The 24,011-nt window shown below is 48.3% G+C and overlaps 1 protein-coding gene across 1 annotated transcript in view; it reads left to right on the top strand.

Moving 5' to 3' along the window:
* Window positions 1–24,011, top strand: part of COL4A1 (collagen type IV alpha 1 chain) — a 175,439-nt gene that overhangs the window by 98,916 nt on the left and 52,512 nt on the right. Inside the window, exons 29-34 of the mRNA XM_028721789.2 lie at window positions 2,355–2,452; window positions 7,080–7,230; window positions 8,266–8,379; window positions 9,096–9,263; window positions 11,633–11,722; window positions 18,580–18,732. Coding sequence (XP_028577622.2) covers window positions 2,355–2,452; window positions 7,080–7,230; window positions 8,266–8,379; window positions 9,096–9,263; window positions 11,633–11,722; window positions 18,580–18,732 — 774 coding nt within the window. The remainder of the gene's footprint in view (window positions 1–2,354; window positions 2,453–7,079; window positions 7,231–8,265; window positions 8,380–9,095; window positions 9,264–11,632; window positions 11,723–18,579; window positions 18,733–24,011) is intronic.

Here is a 24,011-nt window from a genome sequence, read left to right on the forward strand (position 1 = left end):
AAGAAAAGAGAAAAGTTTCTTACTGTTTGTCCCTGTTTTTTCTCCTTTTTCATATTTACATTTTATATTTGGCCCTTGGACTGGATGAGAGCCAACAAAGTGAAGTTCAATCCAGATAAGACAGAGGCACTGTTGGTGGGTGCTTCCCCAGACCAGATTGCTGGAAGGTGGCCTGCTCTTGAGGGGGTTATGCTCCCTCTGAAGCTTGGAGGTCCTCCTGGATCCTTTGCTGTTGCTTGAGGCTCAGGTGGCCTTGTTGGCATGTTCGGCTGGTGGCCCAGCTGCACCCCTATCTGAACAGGGATATCCTAACTTCTGTTGTCTAGGCTTTGATAACCTTTAGGCTGCATCACTGCAATGTGTTATATGTGGGGCTGCCACTAACGCTAGTTCAGAAACTTCAGCTGGAGCAGAACTTGGCGGCCAGGTTGCTCACCATGGCAAGACAGTTTGAGCATTTTATACCAATCCTGGCCCAACTATACTGGCTGCCAATTAGCTTCTGGGCCCAATCAAAGTGCTGGTTTTGACCTATAAAGCCTGAAATGGCTCAAATTGATCTGGACTCAGTGTTCATCATCTGAAGCCTCTTTTTGTGTGCCTCCGCCACGTGAGGGCCAGAGCGTGGCAACACAAGAACGGGCCTTTTCTGCAGTGGCTCCCCGTTTGTGGAATGCTCTTCCACAAAGGTGCCTTCCTTATATACAGTGGTACCTCGCAAGACGAATGCTTCGCAAGACAGAAAACTCGCAAGACGAAAGGGTTTTCCGTTTTTCGAGGTGCTTCGCCAGATGAATTTCCCTATGGGCTTGCTTTGCAAGAAGAAAGCCCATAGGGAAATCTCCGGGGACCTCTTTTAAAATGCTGGCGGTCGGGAGCAAAGACTTTCGCCCACCACCGGCCTTCAGAAGAGGTCCTGGACCTCTTCTGAAGGCCGGCGGGGGGCGAAAGTCTTTGCTCCCCCCCCCCCCGCCTGCCTTCCCGGGACAGCAGAGACTTCTCCGCTGTCCCGGGCGATCTTAAAATGCTGGCGGGCGGCAGCGAAGCCTTCGCTGCCGACCCCCAGCATTTTAAAAGCCCCCGAGACAGCAGAGACTTCGCTGCCGCCCGCCAGCATTTTAAAATCGCCCTGGGACAGTGGAGAAGTCTCCGCTGTCCTGGGGGCTTTTAAAATGCTGGCGGTCGGCAGCAAAGCCCTCCTGTCCCCGGAGCTTGCGGGGCGGGAGGTGGGGAGAAGGGCTTTTCTTCCCACCGCCAGCCTTCAGAACAGCCTTCTGAAGGCTGGCGGTGGGAAGAAAAGCCCTTGTCCCCCCCCCCCCAGCCTTCAGAGGAGGTCAGGGGACAGACTGTCCCCGGACCTGGTCTGAAGGCTGTTTCCATAGGAACGCATTGATTGATTTTCAGTGCATTCCTATGGGAAACCGTGGTTCGCAAGACAAAAAACTCGCAAGAAGAAAAAACTTGCAGAACGAATTAATTTCGTCTTGCGAGGTACCACTGTATCTTTATATAGCTTATCACCGATGTCTCTCCCACTAAAAAACGTGGAAAATGGCCTTTCCTGTCAAAGGAACAACAACCATTGCATCACTCTCCCTCAGTAAGCCTGTTGCTTCACTGGGTGTCTGCAACAGTGGTAGACACGTTAGCTAAGATCACTGAACTGACTAAGAGAAGAAATGAGCTTTGCTGGCAAGACGGATCTCTTTCCTTCAATCCTATGCAGAGACTGTGACCTGAGCCACTTCTTTCTCCTGTTCAACAAAGACTGTTGGCTTTCATACAAAGGGGGAAACTATCAGTGAAACGAACACTTCTGACAGGGAGCCTGAGCAGCAAGCTTTGCTGCAACACAATCCTGTCAGTCCCAGCTGCAATGCAGCTTAAAAAATCCTCGTGCTGGCATTAATCAGTCCATTATTGTGATGTATGAATGTAGCCAAAGAGTGTGGGTTAGCTTTGGTCACACCCTCCACTAGTATGCAGCCCTGGCAGATTGCTCTTCTAGGCGGCGGGGGGGGGGGAGGTTCCCCGTCCCTGTCTTTAAAAAGGAGCATGTTGATGTAGAAGCAGTAGGTACTCCGTCAGATACCAAGCACCCTCTCTATTTTACTATTTATTTAATAGAATTTATACACTGCTTGATTATAGAAAAAACAACTTGAAGTGGTTTACAAAAGATAAAACAGTAAAAGCAATAAATATTTACAACCCTACTTTAAAAAATACAAGTTAAAATACTAAAACAGATTAAAATTACTGCTTTCAAATCCAGTCATTCCCTGTATTTTTTAAAATTGGGTTTCTAACATAACTGCGTATTGAGCTGTATTATCATGTCTTTGATTTTGTAGGTTTTCCTGGTCAGTCAGGTCCACCAGGTGTAACTGGAGAAAAGGGAGAACCCGGTTCTCCAGGGTTACCAGGTGCACAAGGGTCACACGGACAAAAGGTATTTATTAAGAGCTTCATCTAACTTCTACCAATTATAGCTGCAGGTACTAGCAGTCATGGAGGTTCAGACGTTGGCCATCCTCTGTATAGACTCCAGGAAGGCATTGCTAATGCATGGCCTGACATTCTCCCCTGGATTATTCAGGCATACTTTGTGTTTCTCTGGACGGTGGGGGTGTCATCTGACACCAGCTCTATCTCATTTGGGCAGAGTTGGAGCTCTTCCATTTCATGCACAATTGTATTTTTCCTTTTTCTTCTTTGGCAGGGACTTTGCGGCTAGAGGGCAGGAAGGAATCTGTTTTTTTATTTGATTTCTTATCCACTCTTCACCATGAGGTCCAAGGGCGGGTTAAAACAATTTTTAAAAATACTATATTAAAATCAATTATGACAACTTTAAGTCAAGAGAGCAGGGCGAGTTCACACACACATATAGTGCCAAAGGTGAGAGGACATCACCCCATGTCAAAAGCTACATAAGGAATGTGCCAGACACACGTCTCTAGGGAGGAAGTTCCACAGCTTAGGGACTCCCACTAATAATGCCATCTCCTGGGCCACCACCCCTGAACTTCCTCTAGTGTGGAACTACCAAGAGGGCACCTTCTTCTCAAATTTTTCTGTTTAATTTCTGAACCTTTCTTGCTATCTCCATTAGCCTCTTCTGCTGACATGATGCATCTTCTCCCATCCTATGTGAAATGTTTATTCCTTCCAAATCAATTCTTCATCCCCCTCACAAAACTGTATGAGAACTTTCTTCTGCTGGCACCTTGGTTCTGTGATATTACAAAGTTCATTATTATTCTATAACATCACAGTAGATTAACCAGTGATGTGGGAATGGCATAAAGTTTTTACTTTTTAGCTTATTAGACATATTTATCATTAGCATTTGATTTTTTTATTAATACACAAAAAAAGAAAACACCAGTTACACCGTTAACAAATGAAAAACAAGTAGAAATCATAATAAAAGAACTAAAAAACACAAAACATTAAAGTGAAAAATAATCTTTTAACTATAAGCCGGACCTCCCATCTACTTCTTAATTCAATTACACATAACTTGCTGCCAATACAAACTGTCATCATATTTTAACTAATTCTTAATTTGTCTTAGGTCTCACATCGTTCTTAAGGCTACTACTGATATTAGTCAAATGCAACGGAATTCAAGCTACTGTAAACATTTTTCAAATATATTTTAAAGACTTCCCATTTTGATACAAATGTCTGTTTTGGTTTATTCTTTATTTTTTCAGATAAGCTGTCTAGTTCCACATATTCAGTCAGTTTTTGCATCCATTCTTGCGTAGATGGAAGTTTATCAGATTTCCAATTTGCAGCAATTAGAACTCTTGCTGCAACCATGGCATATAAAAATATATCCTTTTTTTTTTTTAAAGGAGTGTCCAAACCTGTAATTCCCAGAAGATAAGCTTCTGGTTTTCTATCGAAGGAGATGTTTAACATTCTTTGCAATTCTAAGTGGATGTCTTCCCAAAACGCCTTAATTTTCTTTGCATTGCCACCACATGTGGTAAAAAGTGCCTGGTTTTTCTCCACATCTCCAGCAGTCGCTTAGGACACTCTTATACATCTTAGAAAGTTTCCAGGGCATTAAATATCATTGATGTTGCATTTTTTAAAAAATTCTCTCTTAGGGTATAACAAGCTGTGAACTTCCAATTATTTTCCAAAAAATTTCCCGTTGGGACATAGTTATTGCATACCTGAAGTCTTGCGACCACTTGACCATGGGCGCTGTACATTTTAGAGAAGGCTTTGCTTTTGGAATTTACTAGCTCAGATTCAAATCTTGAAATTTCTGTTGCAAAACCCTTTTGTTTATCAGATTAAAATTTCTCAAATATTTAATGGTATTGTAACCAATCAGAAATATACTCTTAGTTCCTCAAAGCTGTTTAGTCTTATTTGGTTGTCTTCTTTCTTTAAGAGTATTTTATATGTAGGCCAGATTTCTCCTTTTCACTGCAGAGGCTTCTGTTAGAGATGTCCACCATGGGACTTTGGGTTCTAACAAATTTCCTGATCATATGATCTGTAAAATTTCTATGTATTTTGGCTGTCCCATAAATTAGGTATGCGTGCCATCCCCATCGATTATCAAAACTCTCCAAGTCTAGGAGGTCCGGGTCTTGCAAAATACACCACTCTAACCAAGTGGCGGGTGGCGCGGGTGGCACTGTGGGTAAAACCTCAGCGCCTAGGACTTGCCGATCGCATGGTCTGCGGTTCGAATCCCCGCGGCAGGGTGAGCTCCCGTCGTTCGGTCCCAGCTCCTGCCCACCTAGCAGTTCGAAAGCACCCTTAAGTGCAAGTAGATAAATAGGTACCGCTTTATAGCGGGAAGGTAAATGGCGTTTCCGTGTGCTGCTCAGGTGCCGGTTCGCCAGAGCAGCTTCATCACGCTGGCCACGTGACCCGGAAGTGTCTGCGGACAGCGCTGGTTCCCGGCCTCTAGAGTGAGATGAGCGCACAACCCTAGAGTCTGTCAAGACTGGCCCGTACGGGCAGGGGTACCTTTACCTTTACCTTAACCAAGTGAAGCAGGCTGCCTCATAGTATAATTTCAGATCGGTTAGGGAAAAGCCTCCTCTGTCCTTTATATCAATTAAAATTAGGTGTTTGATTCTGGGTCTTCTCCCTTCCCATAAAAACTTGGAGATCTCATTTTGTCATGTCTTGAGGCAGCCTGCTTCACCCAGTATTAGGATCATTTGAAATAAAAATATTAATTTGGTGAGGACATTCATCTTTATAGTGGAAATCTCCAGAAATGAAAGCTTCAGCCTACTCCAGGTTTCAAGGTGTGGATTTTATACACACACACACACACACAGGTATGTTGCACGTACCTACGGGACCGCCTCTCCTGGTATGCCCCACAGAGAAACCTACGGTCTGCAAATAATAACATCCTCAAGGTCCCAGGCCTCAGAGAGGTTAGGCTGGCCTCAACTAGAGCCAGGGCCTTCTCGGCTGCGGCTCCAATCTGGTGGAATGCTCTGTCACAAGAGACAGAGATAATGAAATATTTTTAGAATGTGTGATTATTTGACTGTTTGATTATTTGATTGTTGTTAGCCGCCCTGAGCCCGGCTTCGGCTGGGGAGGGCGGGATATAAATAAAATTATTATTATTATTATTATTATTATTATTATTGACTTTAGGCATATGCATGCAAATTACATGCATTTAATTTGCAGTTTCAACTTTACATGCGTGATGACTGGCTGGCACAAATGAAACACATGGAAAGCTTAAAAGCTTTTACACCAGGTTTTCCTGGTGCCAAAAGAGCTTTTAAGATCTCCACCTTGCTTACTGACTCTGGGAGACTCTTCTGAGATGTCAGATGGCCCCTTGCTTGGGGTGGGGTAAGAACCGTTGGGTGTTCCATTTGGGGGTGACAATATACCATTTTGGCTTTACATGCTATGACTGGAACATGACACCCGTGCAAGTTGTGAGTCGACAATAAAACAACATAAAAACAATACAAAATAGTAATTCAAAACAAGAAAGTTTTAAAAAGCTGCATAAGCTTGTTAGCATGAAAAGGTTTTAAAGAGACATCTGAAAGTCAGTAACAAGGATGCCTGCTGAATCTTTGATGGAAGAGTTTTCCACTGCATAGAAATGGCTAGACTAGATGCTCAGCTTCTAGCTGAATGCAGTCAAGCCTCTGTAAAGGGGGAACAAGTAGCAGTGCTCCACTGGATTATCTCAGTAATCGAGCCAAGATATAACTCTTGTCAGGCCATAAGGTATTGTGCACCCAAGTCATTTGGGACTTTACACAAGAAACATGGACCTGGCTCAGTAAAATATAGCCAGACGGTGTAAATGTTTAGCAGAGGTCACTGCTTAATTGTAAAAAGAGAGAGAAAACCCTCAAAGCGGTTTACAAAAATATGTTGATGGAATTTACCCCCATCATGCAGCCTCACAGCTGCATTCTGCACTAGGTGGAGCTTCCAGAGCAGGCCCAAGGGCAGCCCCACATAGAGCACATTGCAGTAATCCATTGTCATGGATAGCCATGCCTGGACTGCAGCGGCTAGGTTATCCCAATTCAGATTCATCTATAGGTGGCATACAAAATGGGGCTGGTAAATGTAGTCCTAGGTCACTTGGGCCTCTAATGACAAAGATGGACCTCCCCACAAGTTGTGTCCCTGTTCTTTAAGAAGTGCAATCCCATCTGGAATGGGCAACTAGTCCAACTCTTCCAGACCCAGGAATCACCTGCCCACAGAGCTGCCATCTTCTCATGATTCAGACTCAGTTTGTTGTCTCTCATCCACCACTGTAAAATAGCAGTAGAGACTAAATAGTGCCCTGCAGAACCCCACAGAACAAGTGCCATGGAGCCAAAGAACACTCTCCTCTTGCTACTCACTGGACTCAACCATGCAAGGAGGAACTGTGCCTCCAGTGCCCTTCCTACACACCACTTGATCCAGGACACCATGGTCTATGGTATTAAAGACAGATTGTGTAAGAATCCTCTCTGGATTGCAGTGTTGTCCTTATTTGTTGATGGGATGCTTGCTTTCATTTTATTAATGTCTGATTATTCTAATACGTTAAGGGTGAACCTGGATTAGGTCTCCCAGGCCCTAAAGGTTTTCCTGGCCCACAAGGACGAGATGGCCTTCCTGGATCAAAAGGTGATCGAGGCTTACCTGGCATACCAGGAGAAAAAGGATTTCCAGGTGTGACTGGCCAGCCAGGATCCCATGGTAAGCTTTTTGCCATTACTAGCTAAATTGTTATGATGCAGGGTTTCCCCCCTGCGTCAATAATTAACATTAGGTGACATTTATGGCCAAACATAACCTGGGTGGCCTTATACCTCATTTATTTCCCACATTACTCTCAATCTCTCCTTGTTATTTCTCCTTTCTTCACTTCAGGGAAGTCTTTTCTCCCATTTGATTTTCAAAATACAACAATGGAAGCACCATGTTGGCCCTATACAATAGATTTACTCAGTTGTAGGTTCCATTAAATTAAAAGGGACTCCCAAATAAATGTTTGTAAGGTTTTAGTGTTAGTGACATTGAGGGTATATGGAGTATTGTAAATCATTTGGGATACCTCATGGGAAGCATTTCATAAATGAAATAAATAATTCACTCATTCATTCTACAAAGAGTTGTTGTTGACATTCGTCTATCTCAAGATACAATGGAGTGCATCTCTGGGGTGAAGTCAAACTGCTGGAAAAGCACCTACTGTGGCTGCAGAGACCGGTAGCTCCTGCATTGTTTTTGCTGTGTTTGCAGTACGAAAGTAACCTCCCTGGGGTGCAAGCCTGGTCAGTGTATATGGAGGACCTGAGTGTATGGAGATCTTGGTCTCACTGCTGTGGTCCAAAGGAAAGCAGAGCAAGGTGTTTGGTACCAGCTTGGCTGCAGAAGTTGCCAGGAGGAGGGGTACAAGGTGCCATCCAAGCACCTTAGGGGCTGTACTCCAGATTTTTGTAGGGCTTACTCCTTAACCATTTCTTCTCCTGAAAAGCAGCGGGTAAAGAGTCAAAGGCAAATAATCTTTCTAATTAGTAATAAGAAGTATACTAATTAGTAATAATTAGTATCTAAAGAAGTGTGCATGCACACGAAAGCTCATACCAATAACAAACTTAGTTGTTCTCTAAGGTGCTATTGGAAGGATTTTTTTTATTTTGTTTCGACTACAGCAGACCAACACGGCTACCTACCTGTAACTAGTAATACCCAAGTTAACTTGCTACCACTGTTTGATTTTCCACTTAGGTGACCCTGGTCCTTCTGGAATACCAGGTCTACAGGGCTCCCCCGGTTTACCAGGAATAGGCCCTCCTGGCCCTCCTGGGGTTCCAGGACAATCTGGTCCTCCGGGACCAATAGGTAAATTGTTCCTTTTGTATTTGTTCCCTTTCCATTTATGTTTGTAAGATATACAGTGTAACATACATTTAAACAAAATACATTCATTTGGATGTGCACTGTGCAATTCTCTTTTTAAGGAACTGTGTGTATATTTATGTTTCTGAGTTTTGTCAGCAATCAGAATAAAACTGCAGGATGATTGATTTTAGAACATTTATGTACTCCTCCTATGAACAATGTGCAGCTTATGTCTGAGTAGACATGCATGGAGTTATAGTATTGCAGTAGTCCTTAGCCCTCCAGAATTGACCTCCACAGTCACTTACGGACTCACTGTTCATGGAAAACTATCTTACTTGGCCAGAAATGATCGCCGAAGAAATTCAGTGGAAACTGTGTACAGGGTTGCAGTCTTAGTATTCTTCTAAAACAATACATTCAAATTTGACAGAAGATTTCATTTAGGAAAAGTCAAGTTTTGTTTCATTATTATTTCTTGAATAATGAAAGTTTGTACTTTTTTTTTTTTTGCAATAATTGTTGCATTATAAGGTTCTTAACTTTCATCAGTAACCTGACATGAATAGTAGCAGGAGAACAAAAATGAATAGGGTAGAACGATTAATCCAAATGCAAGGACCCACATTTTTGAGCCATGTGTCATTTCTTCTTACTTGTGTTGGACATTTTATTATCAAGAGCCACTTTGTATCATTTTCTCTTTATTACTGCAGGACCTCCAGGAAGCAAAGGGGAAAGAGGCTACCCGGGTGTTCCTGGGCTAGACATGCCAGGGTCCAAAGGAGATAAAGGTAGCCAAGGATCTCCGGGGCTGCCAGGATTACAAGGGCTGCCAGGCCTGCCTGGCCCACAAGGACAAGAAGGGCGCCCTGGTGCCCCAGGTACACATTCTTCCTTCCTTCCAGTGACTATTTATTGTCTGTCATATTATCCTCTCTTCTACAGAGTGAAACATGTGGTTCTATAAGGAGTATCATGAGAAAGAAGGAAATGGAACTCTGTACTTTTCCTCCTTTGTTTAGAGCACTTTCATTTCAAAAATACAAAGGGATACAAAGTACTGAGTATCTTGATTATGCTTGAAAAAGAAATGCATGCCTGACAAAAAAAAAATCCATGAAAAACAAAGAGCAATTAGGATGTTGTCAAAGGGTTTCAGAGAGAAGTGCCCTTGAAATTTTAAGCTGTTTTCAAGAGATGTACATTCACAGTAGTCCATTTTACACTGGCTACTTCCCTGACCCTGCTTATGTAATTCATAAATATGAGTGGGGAAAAACTTGCATTTATGCCTATTCTTTGTAGCTACTTTCTACATTTCTGATCTAAAGCAGGCATCCTAGAACCTGAATGTCATGTAAGTGGCAAATTCAGTAAAAACTTCACATCCCAATGGAACTATAAGCACACTCAGCATCCCATACAAATGAAAAAATATACAAAGTTCAAACAAATCATATTTTCAATTATATTGGTTCATTCTGTTGGTTGCATAGTTTATATCCTGCCATTCAATGCTCCAGTCATTTAAAACAATAAGAAGGCATATGGTTTTAATCTAGATAAAGAAAATAAAACTATTCAAAATACAATTTAACCCAATAAATACCGTATTTTTCGCCCTATAGGACGCACTTTTTCCCCTTCAAAAATGAAGGGGAAATGTGTGTGCGTCCTATGGGGCGAATGCAGGCTTTCGCTGAAGCCTAGAGAGCGAGAGGCGTCAGTGCGCACCGACCCCTCTCGCTCTCCAGGCTTCAGGAAGCTATCCGCAAGCCTTGCGAGCCCGGCGGGAGTTCCCGCAGACTCGCAAGGCTTGCAGGTGGCAGCCTGCAGCCCGAAGCACAGGGCGCCCTCCGGAGGACGCCGCGTGCTTCGCACAGGTGTCCGCAAGCCTTGCACGCTCGGGGGGAGTTTCCCCCGGGCACGCAAGGCTTGCGGGCAACAGCCTGTTCTGGGGTTGGGGGAAGCTCGGGCTTCCCCGCCCTCAGCTCCCAGCCCCGCAAGCAAGCTCCGGGAGCGAAGGCGAGGTTGCACAACCTCGCCATCACTCCTGGACCCGTTCTGGGGTCGGGGGAAGCTGGGGTCCCGCTCACTGTCTTGGCTTCTTTGCTCTTTGGGGCTCAGGGGGGAAATAATCCCCCCCTTTATTCCCCCCCCCCAAAAAAAATAAGTGCGTCTTATGGGCCGGTGCATCTTATAGGGCGAAAAATACGGTATGCAGCAAACAATAAAACCCAGAAATAAGCTTATGTTTTCTTTTTTAAAAAAACACCTTCATCCACCTTCACAGGTGTGGAAAATGGCAGCCTGGGAGAGGGCTTTCTCTGTGGCAGCCCCTAAACGGTCCTCTCTGCAGAATTCTTGCTAGTATCTTCAGTATGCATTTTCTGGTATATGCTTAAGATGCACATTTCTGAAAGGTGTTTTTGTGGGACCCACCTCTTCTGTTATGCTTAACTTATATTATGCTGTTTTCGCTTCAGGTTGGTTTTTTTACTTGTTTTTGTAATTCTTTACAAACTGTTTTACTTGTTTTCAAATTGCACAATTGCTGTATTTTTCCATGTATAAAACACCCCCTTGTATAAGATGCCCCCTATTTTGGGGGACTCCAAATTAAGAAAACACTCCACAGCACTACCCGTGTATAAAACAAGCCCCAATTTTAAACCTAATTTTTTGGTTAAAAAAACTTATAAACGGAAAAATATGGTATATTGCTATAACCAAGCCTTACAGTGAAGGGTGGCTAACAAATCACATAAATGTGTGTTATTTATCTTTTTGTAACTACCAACACACTTATGAGAAAGGAACTATAAATGAAAAAGTAACTCATTACCCAAATTGTCTTAGGTATGTCTAGACCTACCTATGTGATGCTGACACAAATCCCACATTAGTACTAAGCAATAGAATGATAAAACAATATCCCCTCTTCTTTCAGCCATAAGATGTTCATGACATTAATAACCTGTGAAAAAGACTATGAATCGAAAGTGGAGACACTATATGTACAGTACTGTATCTTGTCTAGTTTATTTTTTATTTTTTTAAAGTATGTCAGTGTATGAGTTCATGCAATATTTACGGGGAATAGAACACATAGCTAAGATGATTGTAACATAGATGCATGGAACTGGTCTGAGCTCAGCAATAAAGCCTTCTGGGCAGAACTGTTAGAGTGAAATTGCAATGTATTAGAAAAGTCACAGAAATGTAAACAGTTGTTCCAATTTGGGTTTAGGAATCAAAGGAGAAATGGGAGTTATGGGCACACCTGGAAGCCAGGGTCCTCCTGGTCCTTCAGGATCTTCTGGAGCTCCAGGTGAAAAAGGTAAGAGCAATTTGTAGCTTAACTGGCCAAGTGAAGTGAGGCCTTTGGTTTAATTCAGGAGTGAGGAAACACTGGTCCACAGGCCTGGTTAGGTCCAGCTTGTGCCCCTTTGGCCAGGGAGGCCACTTTGTCACAGAATACCCTCCTGCTCCACAACTGACGTCATCTGTGATGTTAGGTGTGGGACAGGTAAGAGTCTTGGCTGCCAACAAGCAATCGGGATCTTTTAAGTATGCTCTGGGTTGTTCCTTGGCAAAGGAGGCTGTAACAGCAAACTTGCTGGGATTGGCTGTGTTATGTACTGAAGTTCTCACCCCGGGCCAGCAGCGGGATACTGTAGATAGTAATGCAAATGAAGGATCGAAAGTGACGTTCAGTGATTGGATAGTTTGTATGCAAATGAAGGATCGACGTTCAGTGATTGGAAAGTTTTAGAAAGTTGTTACAGTAACAAGGTACTGGAGCTCTATATAAGGAGGCTGACTGAGCCCTTCAGTTTAGTTCAGTTCTGGCCTCAGACTAAAGAAGAACAGTTTGAAGAATCGCTGTGTCGTCTGATATGTTCGCCCACAACTTAACAATGGCGACGAAGGTGGGATGGAAGGACATCAGCCAGATGCAGCCACCCTCTGAACTGAGCTGAATCACTGAGCTGCATCACTGAGCGAAATCACTGAACAGAACCAATTCAGAGCTGACCGTTCTGGCTAGAGCAGTGTTTCCCAACCTTTTTTGGGCAAAGGCACACTTGTTTCATGAAAAAAATCTCGAGGCACACCACCATTACAGCCCCGTGACGTCAGTGCGCAGCGTCACGCCGGGAGGGACGCACGAAAGTGTAAGTTTCAATTTTTTCCCCTCCCCCTTGCCTTCCTTCTGTGCCAACCGCCAAGAAGCCAAGAAAAAAGCCAAGACTTTAGGGCAGCAGGTCGACACGGAAGAAGCTCCTACCTAAGGACAGGTGCGACGGCCGTGTCCTCTTCTGCCACACTTGGCAGCCCTGCCTCACGGTCGTGACTCCCACCCTGATTTCTCCCCGCAGGTCGAGCGGCACAGGCAGCCCAATGTGTCCAGCCCAGACACAAGCCCCGCTTCCCCACTCTAGATCCTGAATGCGACCAAGTGCTCTGGACTCCCGAGCAGGGTGGGAAAGAGGACTCGCATCTGGTAGCCTCCGGGCTCCTCGCCTGCTCGAGGGATGGCGTTGCAGGCAAGCTGCCGGCCGTCGCCATCGCCGCCCCCTCATGCGAGTGGACCTGCCCGGAGTGGTGGGCCGGGGGAGGCTCGCTCTCTGTGGGGATGTGGCCCGCACGCGCGGCCCCACTTCCTCCTGCCCAGGACTGAGCTCCTTACCCGCGATCTCGGTCTCGCGCACGCGGATCCCACTTATTCCGAAGCTCGCGCCACTAGCCGGGGCTCTCACACCGTGCCAGGGCGAGGCAGCACGGCCCACTGACGTCATCGCGGCTCGCCGCCGCCCTCGACTTCCCTGTTCCCTCCCCTCCCTCGGGTCGCCGTGGTTACCGAGGACTGCAAGCTGCTCGGGCGAGCGTGGGGCATTAAGTGGGAGAAGGAAAATTAAAATTAAAACTCGCCTGAAGGCCGCCTCTCCGGATATCTTTCGAATTTTTTAATTTTTCCCGCGGCACACCATGCAACGTCTCGCGGCACACTAGTGTGCCGCGGAACACCGGTTGGGAAACACTGCGTGTTCCATCCATCGCCCTTCTCTCCGGCATCGGAATCATGGCTTCACTTGTGCCTCTACTGCCGTTTGTGCCAGCCTCTGAATCATGGGACTCCTACTTTGCTCAGTTTGACTGCTACCTCCAAGCCAACGAGCTGACGCAAGTATCACAGGAGCGTAAGCAGGGCCTATTCCTCAGCCTCTGTGGGCCTGAGGTGTTCAAGACGGCCCGAGCATTTGTTGCACCTGTAGCAGTCCAGGAAACATGGTGGGACATGATCCAAGAGAAGCTCCGCAACCACTATGCACCAAAGCCGTCCAAGATTGCTGCCCGCCATGTGTTCTACCACCGGAACCAGGCAGAGGGGGAGTCAATCAACAACTACACCACCGCCCTCCAACAGGCTGCAATGCACTGCGAGTTCCGAGACTTAGACGATGCCCTGATGGATCGAATCGTCTGTGGGGTCTGGGACATCCGTGTGCAACGGCGTCTCCTCGCCAGGCCAGACCTCACGCTGCAGAAAGCCATTGAGGAGGCTGTAGCCTCGGAAGCTGCAGAATGCTCCACCCAGGAGATCCGCAAGGCCAGCAGCCCGCGTCTTGCTAGGAAGCCAGTTCCAGTGCATCATGAAGAGACCAGCAGTGATGAGGCATCCTCCAGTGAAGACGATGATGTGCACCAGACAAAGCGGGAGTGCAGGAAGTTCCAAAAGAAGTCCAAGGGCCAATCGGAATGTGCCGGCTGTGGAGGCAACCATTCCCGTGCCAAGTGTCGATTCAGAGGTGCCATCTGTCGGAAGTGTTCCCCCTTCACCGACTCGCAAGTCCAAGTCTTCATTCCAGTCCGCCAAGGAAAGCTGTTTCGCTCTCACCAACTGCCGCTGCCCGTCTGGAACCACGATTGGCCAAACCGACTCGCCTACGCGACGCAAGCTGAACGTCACTGTGCTCATTGAAGGAGCTCCATGTGACATGGAGATCGACACCGGGTCTGCTCTGTCCATCGTGTCTTGGAGCACCATCAAAAGACTGGTACCCAGAGTGTCCAAAAGGCAACTCGACTCTCACAGCGTACACCTGAGAGACTACCAGGGAAACGACATTCCCGTGCTAGGCATTGGCCGGTTCCGGATCGCCTTCAAGGATTTTTCGGGCCTGCTCCGACTGGTGGTGGTCGAAGGTCAGCGGCCAAGCCTCCTAGGGCTAGACTGGTTTGATGCCCTCGGCCTGGAAGTCACTGGCATCAACTGCATCTCTAACGCAGAGACTGAGGGTCTGGTCAAAGACTTTGCCGAGGTTTTTGACGGCACTTTGGGGCAATATACAGGTACGCCCATCTCCTTTAGCCTTGATCCACAAGTTGCCCCCATCAAGCTTAAGCCACGCTGGGTTCCTTTTGCTCTCAAGGCTAAGGTGGACGAACAACTGGACAAGCTGATCGCCCAAGGAGTTTTGGAGCCGGTTGACCACGCCAAATGGGAAACCCCCATTGTCACACCTGTCAAGCCGGACGGGTCAGTGAGAATCTGCACGATCAACATGGCACTTCAGCAGCACGTTACCCAGTTCCTGTTGTTCAACACCTGCTGCATTCCTTGGGTGAGGGTAAGGTCTTTGCTAAGCTGGTCCTTGCCCAAGCCTATCAACAATTGCCCGTCGATGATGCCACTGCTGAAGCCCAGACGATCATCACCCACCAAGGGGCATTCCGTTTGCAGTTCGGGGCGAGTGTGGCTCCTGGCATCTTCCAAAGCCTTATGGAGCGTCTCCTGCAAGGGCTTCCGGGCGTGGTACCATATTTTGATGACGTCTTGGTGTCCGCAGACTCACAACAGCAGCTGTTCGAGCGCCTCCGCGCTGTGCTGACCAGGTTCCAGGAGGCCGGGCTCAAGGTAAAGAGGGAGAAGTGCCAGATCGCCGTTCCACAGGTGGAGTTTATGGGCTATCTTATCAATGCCTCCAGCCTTCACCCGACCACATCCAAGATTCGCTTTATCCAGCAGGCCACCATCCCAAAGAACAAGACAGAGTTGCAGGCGTTCCTGGGACTGCTGAACTTTTATAACATGTTCCTGCCCCACAAGGCCACGGTGGCTGAGCCTCTTCACCGACTCCTCAGCACGAAGACACCTTGGTCCTGGGGTCATCGGGAGAAGGCCGCCTTCAACGTGGTCAACTCTCTCCTTTCATCGGATAGTGTGCTGGTACAGTACAGTGAAGCCAGGCCGCTGATCCTTGCCTGCGACGCCTCACCTTTTGGCATTGGCGCTGTCCTTAGTCACCATTTTCCAGACAGAAGAGAAGCACCGCTCGCCTACTTTTCCAGGATGCTATCTCTGACTGAACGGAATTACAGCCAGCTTGACAAGGAGGCACTGGCACTTGTGGCTGGAGTGAAGAGGTTCCATGAATACCTCTACGGCAGGACTTTCGACCTCATCACTGACCACAAGCCGCCCCTGGGCCTCCTCGCCGGTGATCGACCAACTCCACCGGTCCTCTCATGGTGATGGACTGTTTTCCTGGCTGCCTACCGCTACCAGCTCGTCCATCACCCATGGAAATCAATGGGCCATGCCGACGCCCTCGGCCGTTGCCCTCTTTCAGCGTTTGTGGAAGACCCGGCTCCTGCTTCATCGCTCCTCCTGATTGAGGATATTCCGGCAGCGCCTGTATCGGCTGCCACTGTGGCCTCCGCAGCTGCCCAGGATCGCACCATCAGCCATGTGCTTAACTGGGTGTGGAGGGGGTGACCACAAGGGCCTTTTGCATCAGAGTTCCAGCCCTTCGCAACCAGACAACACAAACTCTCAGCTCATCACGGCTGTCTGCTGTGGGGAGACTGCGTCATGATTCCCCAAAGACTCCGTCAACGCGTCCTTGAGGCTCTGCACATTGGCCACCCGGGAATCGTCAAAATGAAGGCGTTGGCTCAGTGTTACATCTGGTGGCCTAACATGGACGATGCCATCACTGCCTGGGTTTCTGCCTGTCAAGCGTGCCAAGAATCGAGGCCTGCACCACCGGCAGCTAAGGGACACCCCTGAGAGACTCCCAAGACACCCTGGTCGAGGGTGCACATCGATCTGGCCGGCCCCTTTCACGGCCGGACCTTTATGGTAGTGGTGGACGCCTATTCCAAATGGCTGGAGGTGGCCCTGATGCCACCACTACTGAGGCCGTCATCCGGGTGCTGCGAGGCCTCTTTGCGACGCATGGGTGTCCTGATGTCCTTGTCTCCGACAACGGACCGCAGTTCACGTCAGGCACTTTTGAGCGGTACCTTTTGGGACTGGGCATCCACCATGCCCTAACGGCACCATTTCATCCATCCAGCAACGGGCAAGCAGAGAGAATGGTGCGCTCGGCAAAAGAGGCACTGGGGCGCCTGGACCAGGGAGACTGGTATGAGCGGGTCGCCGAATACTTGTTTGTGCAACACATCACCCCTCATGCAGCCACAGGGTGGAGTCCTGCTGAACTGCTTATGGGGCACCGCCTCAGGTCCCTGCTCGACCGGCTGCACCCGGACTTTGCTGTGGCCGAACCCCCAGGCTGTGCCAACGCACCACGGTCATTTGTTCCAGGAAACCAGGTCTTTGCCCAGAACTTTGTGGGGGACATTCCTTGGGTGCCAGCCACAGTAGTGGGAGTCACTGGACCTCGCTCGTACCAGGTGGCGCTCAAAGACAGACGCTTGTGGCGCCAGCACATAGACCAGCTTAGGCGCAGGGTTGGGGACTTGGACACTACCGTGGTGCCCCCAACTGCGCTCGTGGCTCCGGAACAGACACTTACAGATGGTGAGGCTCCACCTACACTTCTCTCGGGTCCACTGCCGGCGTGGACCTGAACCAAGCCACTTCAGAGGGCCTGCCAGACTTACCACAGACTCAGACCACTGCCGTGCCTGACATTCCGCCAACTCCACTTGCGGAGGTTCCACCCACAGCAGCGGATCCAGGGGACTTGGTTTCAACGCCACCTAGGGTCGCACCACAGCCTCAGCAAGAATTGGGTGGCCCCCTGGACTTGGCTACCAGTCCCCGACGGTCTGGCGGAGTTTCCAAGCGCCCAATTTATTTAAAGGACTATGTTGTTGGACATGTATCACTGTTGGTCTAAGTATGTGAAATGTAACCGATATGCTTTTGTGCCTAATTGAACTATTACGTGTAGTGCTGTATATAAGGAAACCATTACGATTGTAACTAATGCTTTATCTCGGTGGGGAGGGGTGTTATGTACTGAAGTTCTCACCCTGGGCCAGCAGGGGGATACTGTAGATAGTTATGCAAATGAAGGATCAAAAGTGACGTTCAGTGATTGGATAGTTTTAGCAAGTTGTTACAGTAACAAGGTACTGGAGCTCTATATAAGCAGGCTGACTGAGCCCTTCAGTTTAGTTCAGTTCTGGCCTCAGAATAAAGAAGAGCTGTTTGAAGAATCGCTGTGTCGTCTGATATGTTCGCCCACAACTTGAACAGGCTGAGCTGCAGAGTTCCTCATGAGGTTCCTCATAGTGCACCTGACTCCTGCCAAAGCAGAGCTTGAAGGCCTATCAGCTGACCAGCACTGACCTCAAGCTCTGTTTGGATCTTACTTTGCAGAATCACAAAGGAAAATTGCCTTACACCAGGATCCAGCTTGCCAGCTGGAAAAAGTTCCCCACCCCTGGTTTAATTCCATCACTCTGCAATCTTTCTACAAGTGGGAGGTACAGAAAAATGTTGCAGTTTATGTGTACCTCCTAGCACAGGGATACAGAATAGGATCCATTGCGGCTGCCCCCCCCCCCCCGTCCACACTGGGCATCACATCCCCGCAGGTGGTGTGCCATGCCCCCAGGACACGTGCCAGGCCCCCCCCGCTCTCCGCCCCTCCCCCCCGGTGCCGAAGCATGAAGCTCCGCCACTGCCTGGTGCCACATAATTGCTCTCCCAAATTTTGCTTCGCAACCTGTTCCTGAATTCAGTACTTGTCGAACTGATTGCCTTTTTCTGTCACTGTGCAAATCTTGGAAGTAAATCCTGTATCAATCTGATTGTGCATTTCTATGTACAAGCCTCTTTGGAGGGTTTGAGAATGTTTTTTCTGTGCTCTGGGAGGGAAAATATCATTATTCATGAAGGCTTAATTGTGCTCAACTAACACATGCTTTTTGCAGGTGACAGGGGTTTTCCTGGAGCTGTGGGGCTCAGAGGTGATCCTGGCTCAAAGGGTGAAAAGGGTGAAGCTGGTCTACGAGGAGAGCCAGGAAAAATGGATCATGTAGACATGGAAAGCATGAAAGGCCAAAAAGGAGATAAAGGAAGTAAAGGTCTGTAAAATTAAATAGCATCTGCCTTTTGCATGTAACTTCTCTTCTATTTTGAACACATTCTGATGCACTGAACCCCCTTCCTCAGTGTTTGGCTTGTCTCAAAAATCAGAATAAAGATCCTGCAGAATAAAGAATAAACAAGAACCTCAAGAAGGTTTGCTAGCATCGTCAGCTACCCTCCTTTACCAGCAAAAAAACCTCTTCTTATCTTTGCATATGGTCTAACAGAAAGTGAAGAAGATGCATAGTAACATGGACCGAATGTCTTAAATCATCCTTTTCTGATGAAAATCAGACAGAGAATCAGAAGGGTGTTTTTTTTCCTCTTTGGTGTTTTATCTCTATGTCCCCCCCCCCCCCGTTTTATTTATTTTCTTGTTCTCCTATCCTCTCTTGTCTTTTTAATTCTATTTGTTCTAGATTTTTTATTTTATTGTGAAAACTTTAATAAAAATCAGTTTTTAAAAGTGGCCAAATATTTTCAGGTTTATCAGAGAAAGTTATTTGAGCTGTTTGAAGTTTTAAATTTCCCAGAGTGTCCCATTCCAAGGGACACTTGCAGGGTGGGGAAAGGTGACCAGCACAAAAAGTTATAGTTTTCAATGGTGGTCATTATTTTATTTCCTCAGACCTGAAAAAGGCTCTTCTAGACTTCATTGAACCATAGAATTGTAGACCTGAGGGTCACCTAGTCTAGCCGCCTGCGATGCAGGAATCTCCAATAAAGCATCCATGACAGAGGGCCATCCAACATCTGCTTAAAAACTTCTGAGAAAGGACTGTCTGCCACCCTCCAGTGGAGTCTTTTTCCACTGTCAAACAGCACTTAACATCAGAAAGTTATTCCTGACATTTAGCTAGAATCTCCTCTCTTGTACCTTGAATTCATTGGTTCTAGTCCTGCCCTCCCGAGCAGGAGAAAACAAGCTGGTTCCGCCTTGCATGTGACAACCCTTAAGTTATTAGAAGATGGCTATCATCTCAGTCTCCCCTTTTCCAGGCTAAACATACCCAGGTTCCTTCAGGTTTCCAGATCCTTGATCATCCTAGTTGTCCTCTTGTACACACAGGGGCGCCGACTTATAAAAAATATTGGGGGGGCCCATACCGGGGTCCTGCCCCGGGAAGTTTTCTAAGTTCCAATGTCAGCGGCGCCCAGCAGAGCAGCCCTCTCGGCCACGGCAGCCCGGCTCTCCCAGCCCCCGGAGGCCGCCCTCCTCCCTCGCGCACCCGCAGCGTTCCCGCCCGGGGAGGCGGCGCCCCCAAGGACTCAGGTTCGGTTGTACCTGAGAAGCCGAGCACCTTGGCTCCCAAACAAATCGGCTTCTGAACAATCGAAACCCGGAAGTGAGTGTTCTGGTTTTCAAATGATTTTTGGAGGGCGAACATCCGGTGCGGCTTCCGATTGGCTGCAGGGGGCTCCTCTGGCAGAAGCCGCACTCTGGTTTTCAAATGGTTCCGGGAGTCAAATGGACTCCCGGAACGCATTCTGTTCGAGAACCAAGGTACAGTGGACGCTCGGGTTGCGAACGTGATCCATGTGGGAGGCACGTTCGCAACCCGCAGTGTTCGCAACTCACATTGCTGCGTCTGCGCACACACAGGTTGTGATTTAGCGCTTCTGCGCATGCACAAGTGCCGAAACCTGGAAGTAACCCATTCCGGTACTTCTGGGTTTCAGTGCATCCATAACCTGAAAATGCTTGAGCTGAAGCATCTGTAACCCGAGGTATGACTGTATGTACCAGTCCTAAGGAACTGGCCAAGTAAGGCAACCAGCATCTGCAGGTCCCTTGACAGACAGGAGAGAAGCCACACTCTTGGATTTCTGTTGGTAGATGCCTCTTCCTGAGATGCTTGTATTATGCTAATCATAGAATCATAGAGACAGAAGGGACCCCAAGGTCATCTAGTCCAGCCCCCTGCAATGCAGGAATCTTAGCTCAAGCATCCCTGACAGATGGCCACCTAGCCTCTCCCAGGGAGCAGAGACCGTCTGAACAGCTCTTATTGTCAGAAAGCTCTTCCTGATGTTGAGCCGGAAAAGTCTTTCAAAGCTGCTGCACACCTTTGTTTGGGGTCCTCCCCTCCTTGCAAATGTCAGTGGGAAGGTGGGCTCTGTTTCAACAGAAAAATAAAGATTCCCCCTTTCTTCCAGCTTCCACTCATTCGTCTCCGACTGATAATGGACTTGGGAGGCTTTGAGCCCCTTGGGGAGCTGAGCTGTAAAGGACAACCTCCAATGTTCATGCATCAGAAGGAGCCCAGGAGCCCCATCGGGGCTTACCCTGCGCAGGCTGGTTCCCCCCACACACAAACACACACACTGGGTTGCAATTTTGTGGGTCAGCTTTGGCTGGGAGAGGCAGCCCCCCATTAAGTCTCTGCCAGCCCAATAGCACAGCCCCCCCCCCGCCAAGTCCATGGCAGGAGACAGGCAGCAGCACCCAGACCCCAGAGGCTGCCCTTGGGACTGGCGTTCCCACACTGCCGCCTCCGCAACAAAGGCCAGCGGCCAAGTCCCCCCCCCAGCCGCTTCCTTGGTCCCACAGGAAAGCCAGGCAGGGGCTGCACATCCTGCCCTCCGCCTCTTCCTGCTGCCCCCAACAGACAACCAGGCCTGCAAGCTTCCTCTTCTGACATCGCCCAGGCCCCCACGCAGCCCCCCACCAGCAAAACGCCCAGGAGTTTGAAGGGACCCGAGGGCCACACAGCCAAGGGGTCTAACTCTGCAGGGAAAAGCTTCCTGTCTTTCCTCTGCCCCCTCCCCACCGGAAAGGGATGGTGGCTGCAGCCTCTGCCCCCCCCCCCCTTAACATCTGCAAAATGATTAAGGCTGATACATTGTGTTACAGGATTTTATCTACCGTAGGTAACTTCCCTGAGCTGTCAAGTTGAAAGGGTACATTCAGACATAATATTTGCAACATTTAACAACTTTAAAGATGTGCCCCCCCCTGTAATTTCCATAACAGTTGGAAGGACAAAAATATAACCTCCTATGACAACTCCTGCAACCCATGAGCTTTCAGACAAAGATCATGCATGGACAAATGTAAAGATCTTTGGAAAGTATTGATCGAAACCACAGTAACAAACGAATCAATGTATCTTCAAGGGAAAGAATAAGTAGATCCATTTGCATATATAGCTCTGTAGGCGTAATGAGATTCCCACAAAACATTAGGAAGGCCTTTCTGGTGGTGAGAGCAGTCAGACAGGGGAAGGGGCTTTTAGGGAGAGGTCGGGGGGAGGGCATCTGCCAGGGATGCTTTAGCTGTGAGTCCTGAATTGCTGGGGGTTGGACTGGATGACCTTTGGGTCCCTTCCACCTCTATGATTCCATGACCTTTAAGGGAAGTCACCTCCATCTTCCTCTCAGAGCAGATGCCCACAAGCCCTGGGCGGGAAGAGCCCGAGAGAGAGAGAGAGCCCGAGAGAGAGAGAGAGAGAGAGAGAGCCCGAGAGAGAGAGAGCCCGAGAGAGAGAGAGAGCCCGAGAGAGAGAGAGAGCCCGAGAGAGAGAGAGAGAGAGCCCGAGAGAGAGAGAGAGAGAGACCGAGAGAGAGAGAGAGAGCCCGAGAGAGAGAGAGAGCCCGAGAGAGAGAGAGAGAGAGAGAGAGCCCGAGAGAGAGAGAGAGAGAGAGAGAGCCCGAGAGAGAGAGAGAGCGCGCGCGAGAGAGAGAGAGCCCGAGAGAGAGAGAGAGAGAGCCCGAGAGAGAGAGAGAGCCCGAGAGAGAGAGAGAGCCCGAGAGAGAGAGAGCCCGAGAGAGAGAGAGCCCGAGAGAGAGAGAGGGAGAGCCCGAGAGAGAGAGAGAGAGAGAGCCCGAGAGAGAGAGAGAGAGAGAGAGCGGCCAAGCCCCCTTCACCGCCTGCCCCCCCCGCCAGCCCCCTCTCCCCTCCTCCCTAGGCGGCAGCTCCACCATGACCACAAACGGCGGCGGCAGCAGCAGCCGCGCGCGGCCCGGGCTCCCCTCGCCGGCCGCGGGAGCCAAGGCGCGCGATAATTTTCTTAAATTATGTCAGCGGCGCCCGGCAGAGCAGCCCTCTCGGCCACGGCAGCCTGGCTCTCCCAGCCCCCGGGGGCCGCCCTCCTCCCTCGCGCACCCGCAGCGTTCCCGCCCGGGGAGGCGGCGCCCCCAGGAGAGGCGGCGGCGGCGGCAGCAGCCGCGCGCGGCCCGGGCTCCCCTCGCCGGCCGCGGGAGCCAAGGCGCGCGACGAGGGAGCCAAGGCGCGCAAAAAAAAATTTAATTATTGGGGGGGCAGAGCCCCCTCAGGCCCCATGGAGTCGGCGCCTATGTGTACACACACTTCTATCCATCTTAAATTGTGGTGCCCAGAACTGGACACAGTATTCCAGATGTGGTCTGACCAAGGCAGAATAGAGTGGTACAATGACTTTCCCTGATCAACTTCTATTGAGGCAGCCTAAAATAGCATTAGCTTTTTTTTGCTGCTGCATCACAGTGTTGACTCATGATAAGCTTGTGTCCCCCAGATCCTTTTCACATGTACTACTAGTTGGCCAGGTGTCCCCCATCTTATTATTATTTTTTTGTAAATAATTTTTATACATTTTCCAATTTTAAAAAACCACACATATTAATAACAAATCAAACCAGATCTTTCCACATTCAAAAACAAAAAAACAATACAGCCAATTATATTATCCAAATTAATTAATTTCAGTGGGACTTCCCATGTTCTGGATTTCAAGAGCTAAATGCCCATCCTTTATTTTTCTGCTATCTTCTTTATTACTTCACAATTTTCCAATCCTGATATTGACAATCTCCTCTCTCGATCAGTCAGCCGCTGGTATAACTCACTATCTTGTTTTATTTGACCATTCCTTTTTTCTATAATCACGCAGGGGGCTTTTTCCACATTGCTCTCAGTCTTAATATTTTGAAGCACAAAATGACCCCTCCTTTTTCTGCTGATTGTTGTTCTAATAGGCTCTGGGCTTCCATCCAGGGTTGAAATTAATTAGCGACTTCTCACTGTCTTTAATCTTTGGTGTTTCAAATGTACTGTAGGGGTGTACTTGGCAATCAGTAAGTCACACAAAGATAGTTGTGGTTTCCCTGTAAAAACCCACACCAGCTCTCCGGGGCGCTCAGACAGCTAGCAGGCATCCAGACTTCACCGCCACTCTCTTCTCAAACTGTATGTAACTGTATGCAATATCCCATGCAAGTAAATGCATCCTCTTTAAAGTACACCCCTTTTGCAATTCCAATAAAAAAATCTCCAATCCTCCCCCATTGAGAAGGA

Source organism: Podarcis muralis, chromosome 3, assembly GCF_964188315.1.
Source record: "Podarcis muralis chromosome 3, rPodMur119.hap1.1, whole genome shotgun sequence".
Lineage (NCBI taxonomy): Eukaryota > Metazoa > Chordata > Lepidosauria > Squamata > Lacertidae > Podarcis > Podarcis muralis.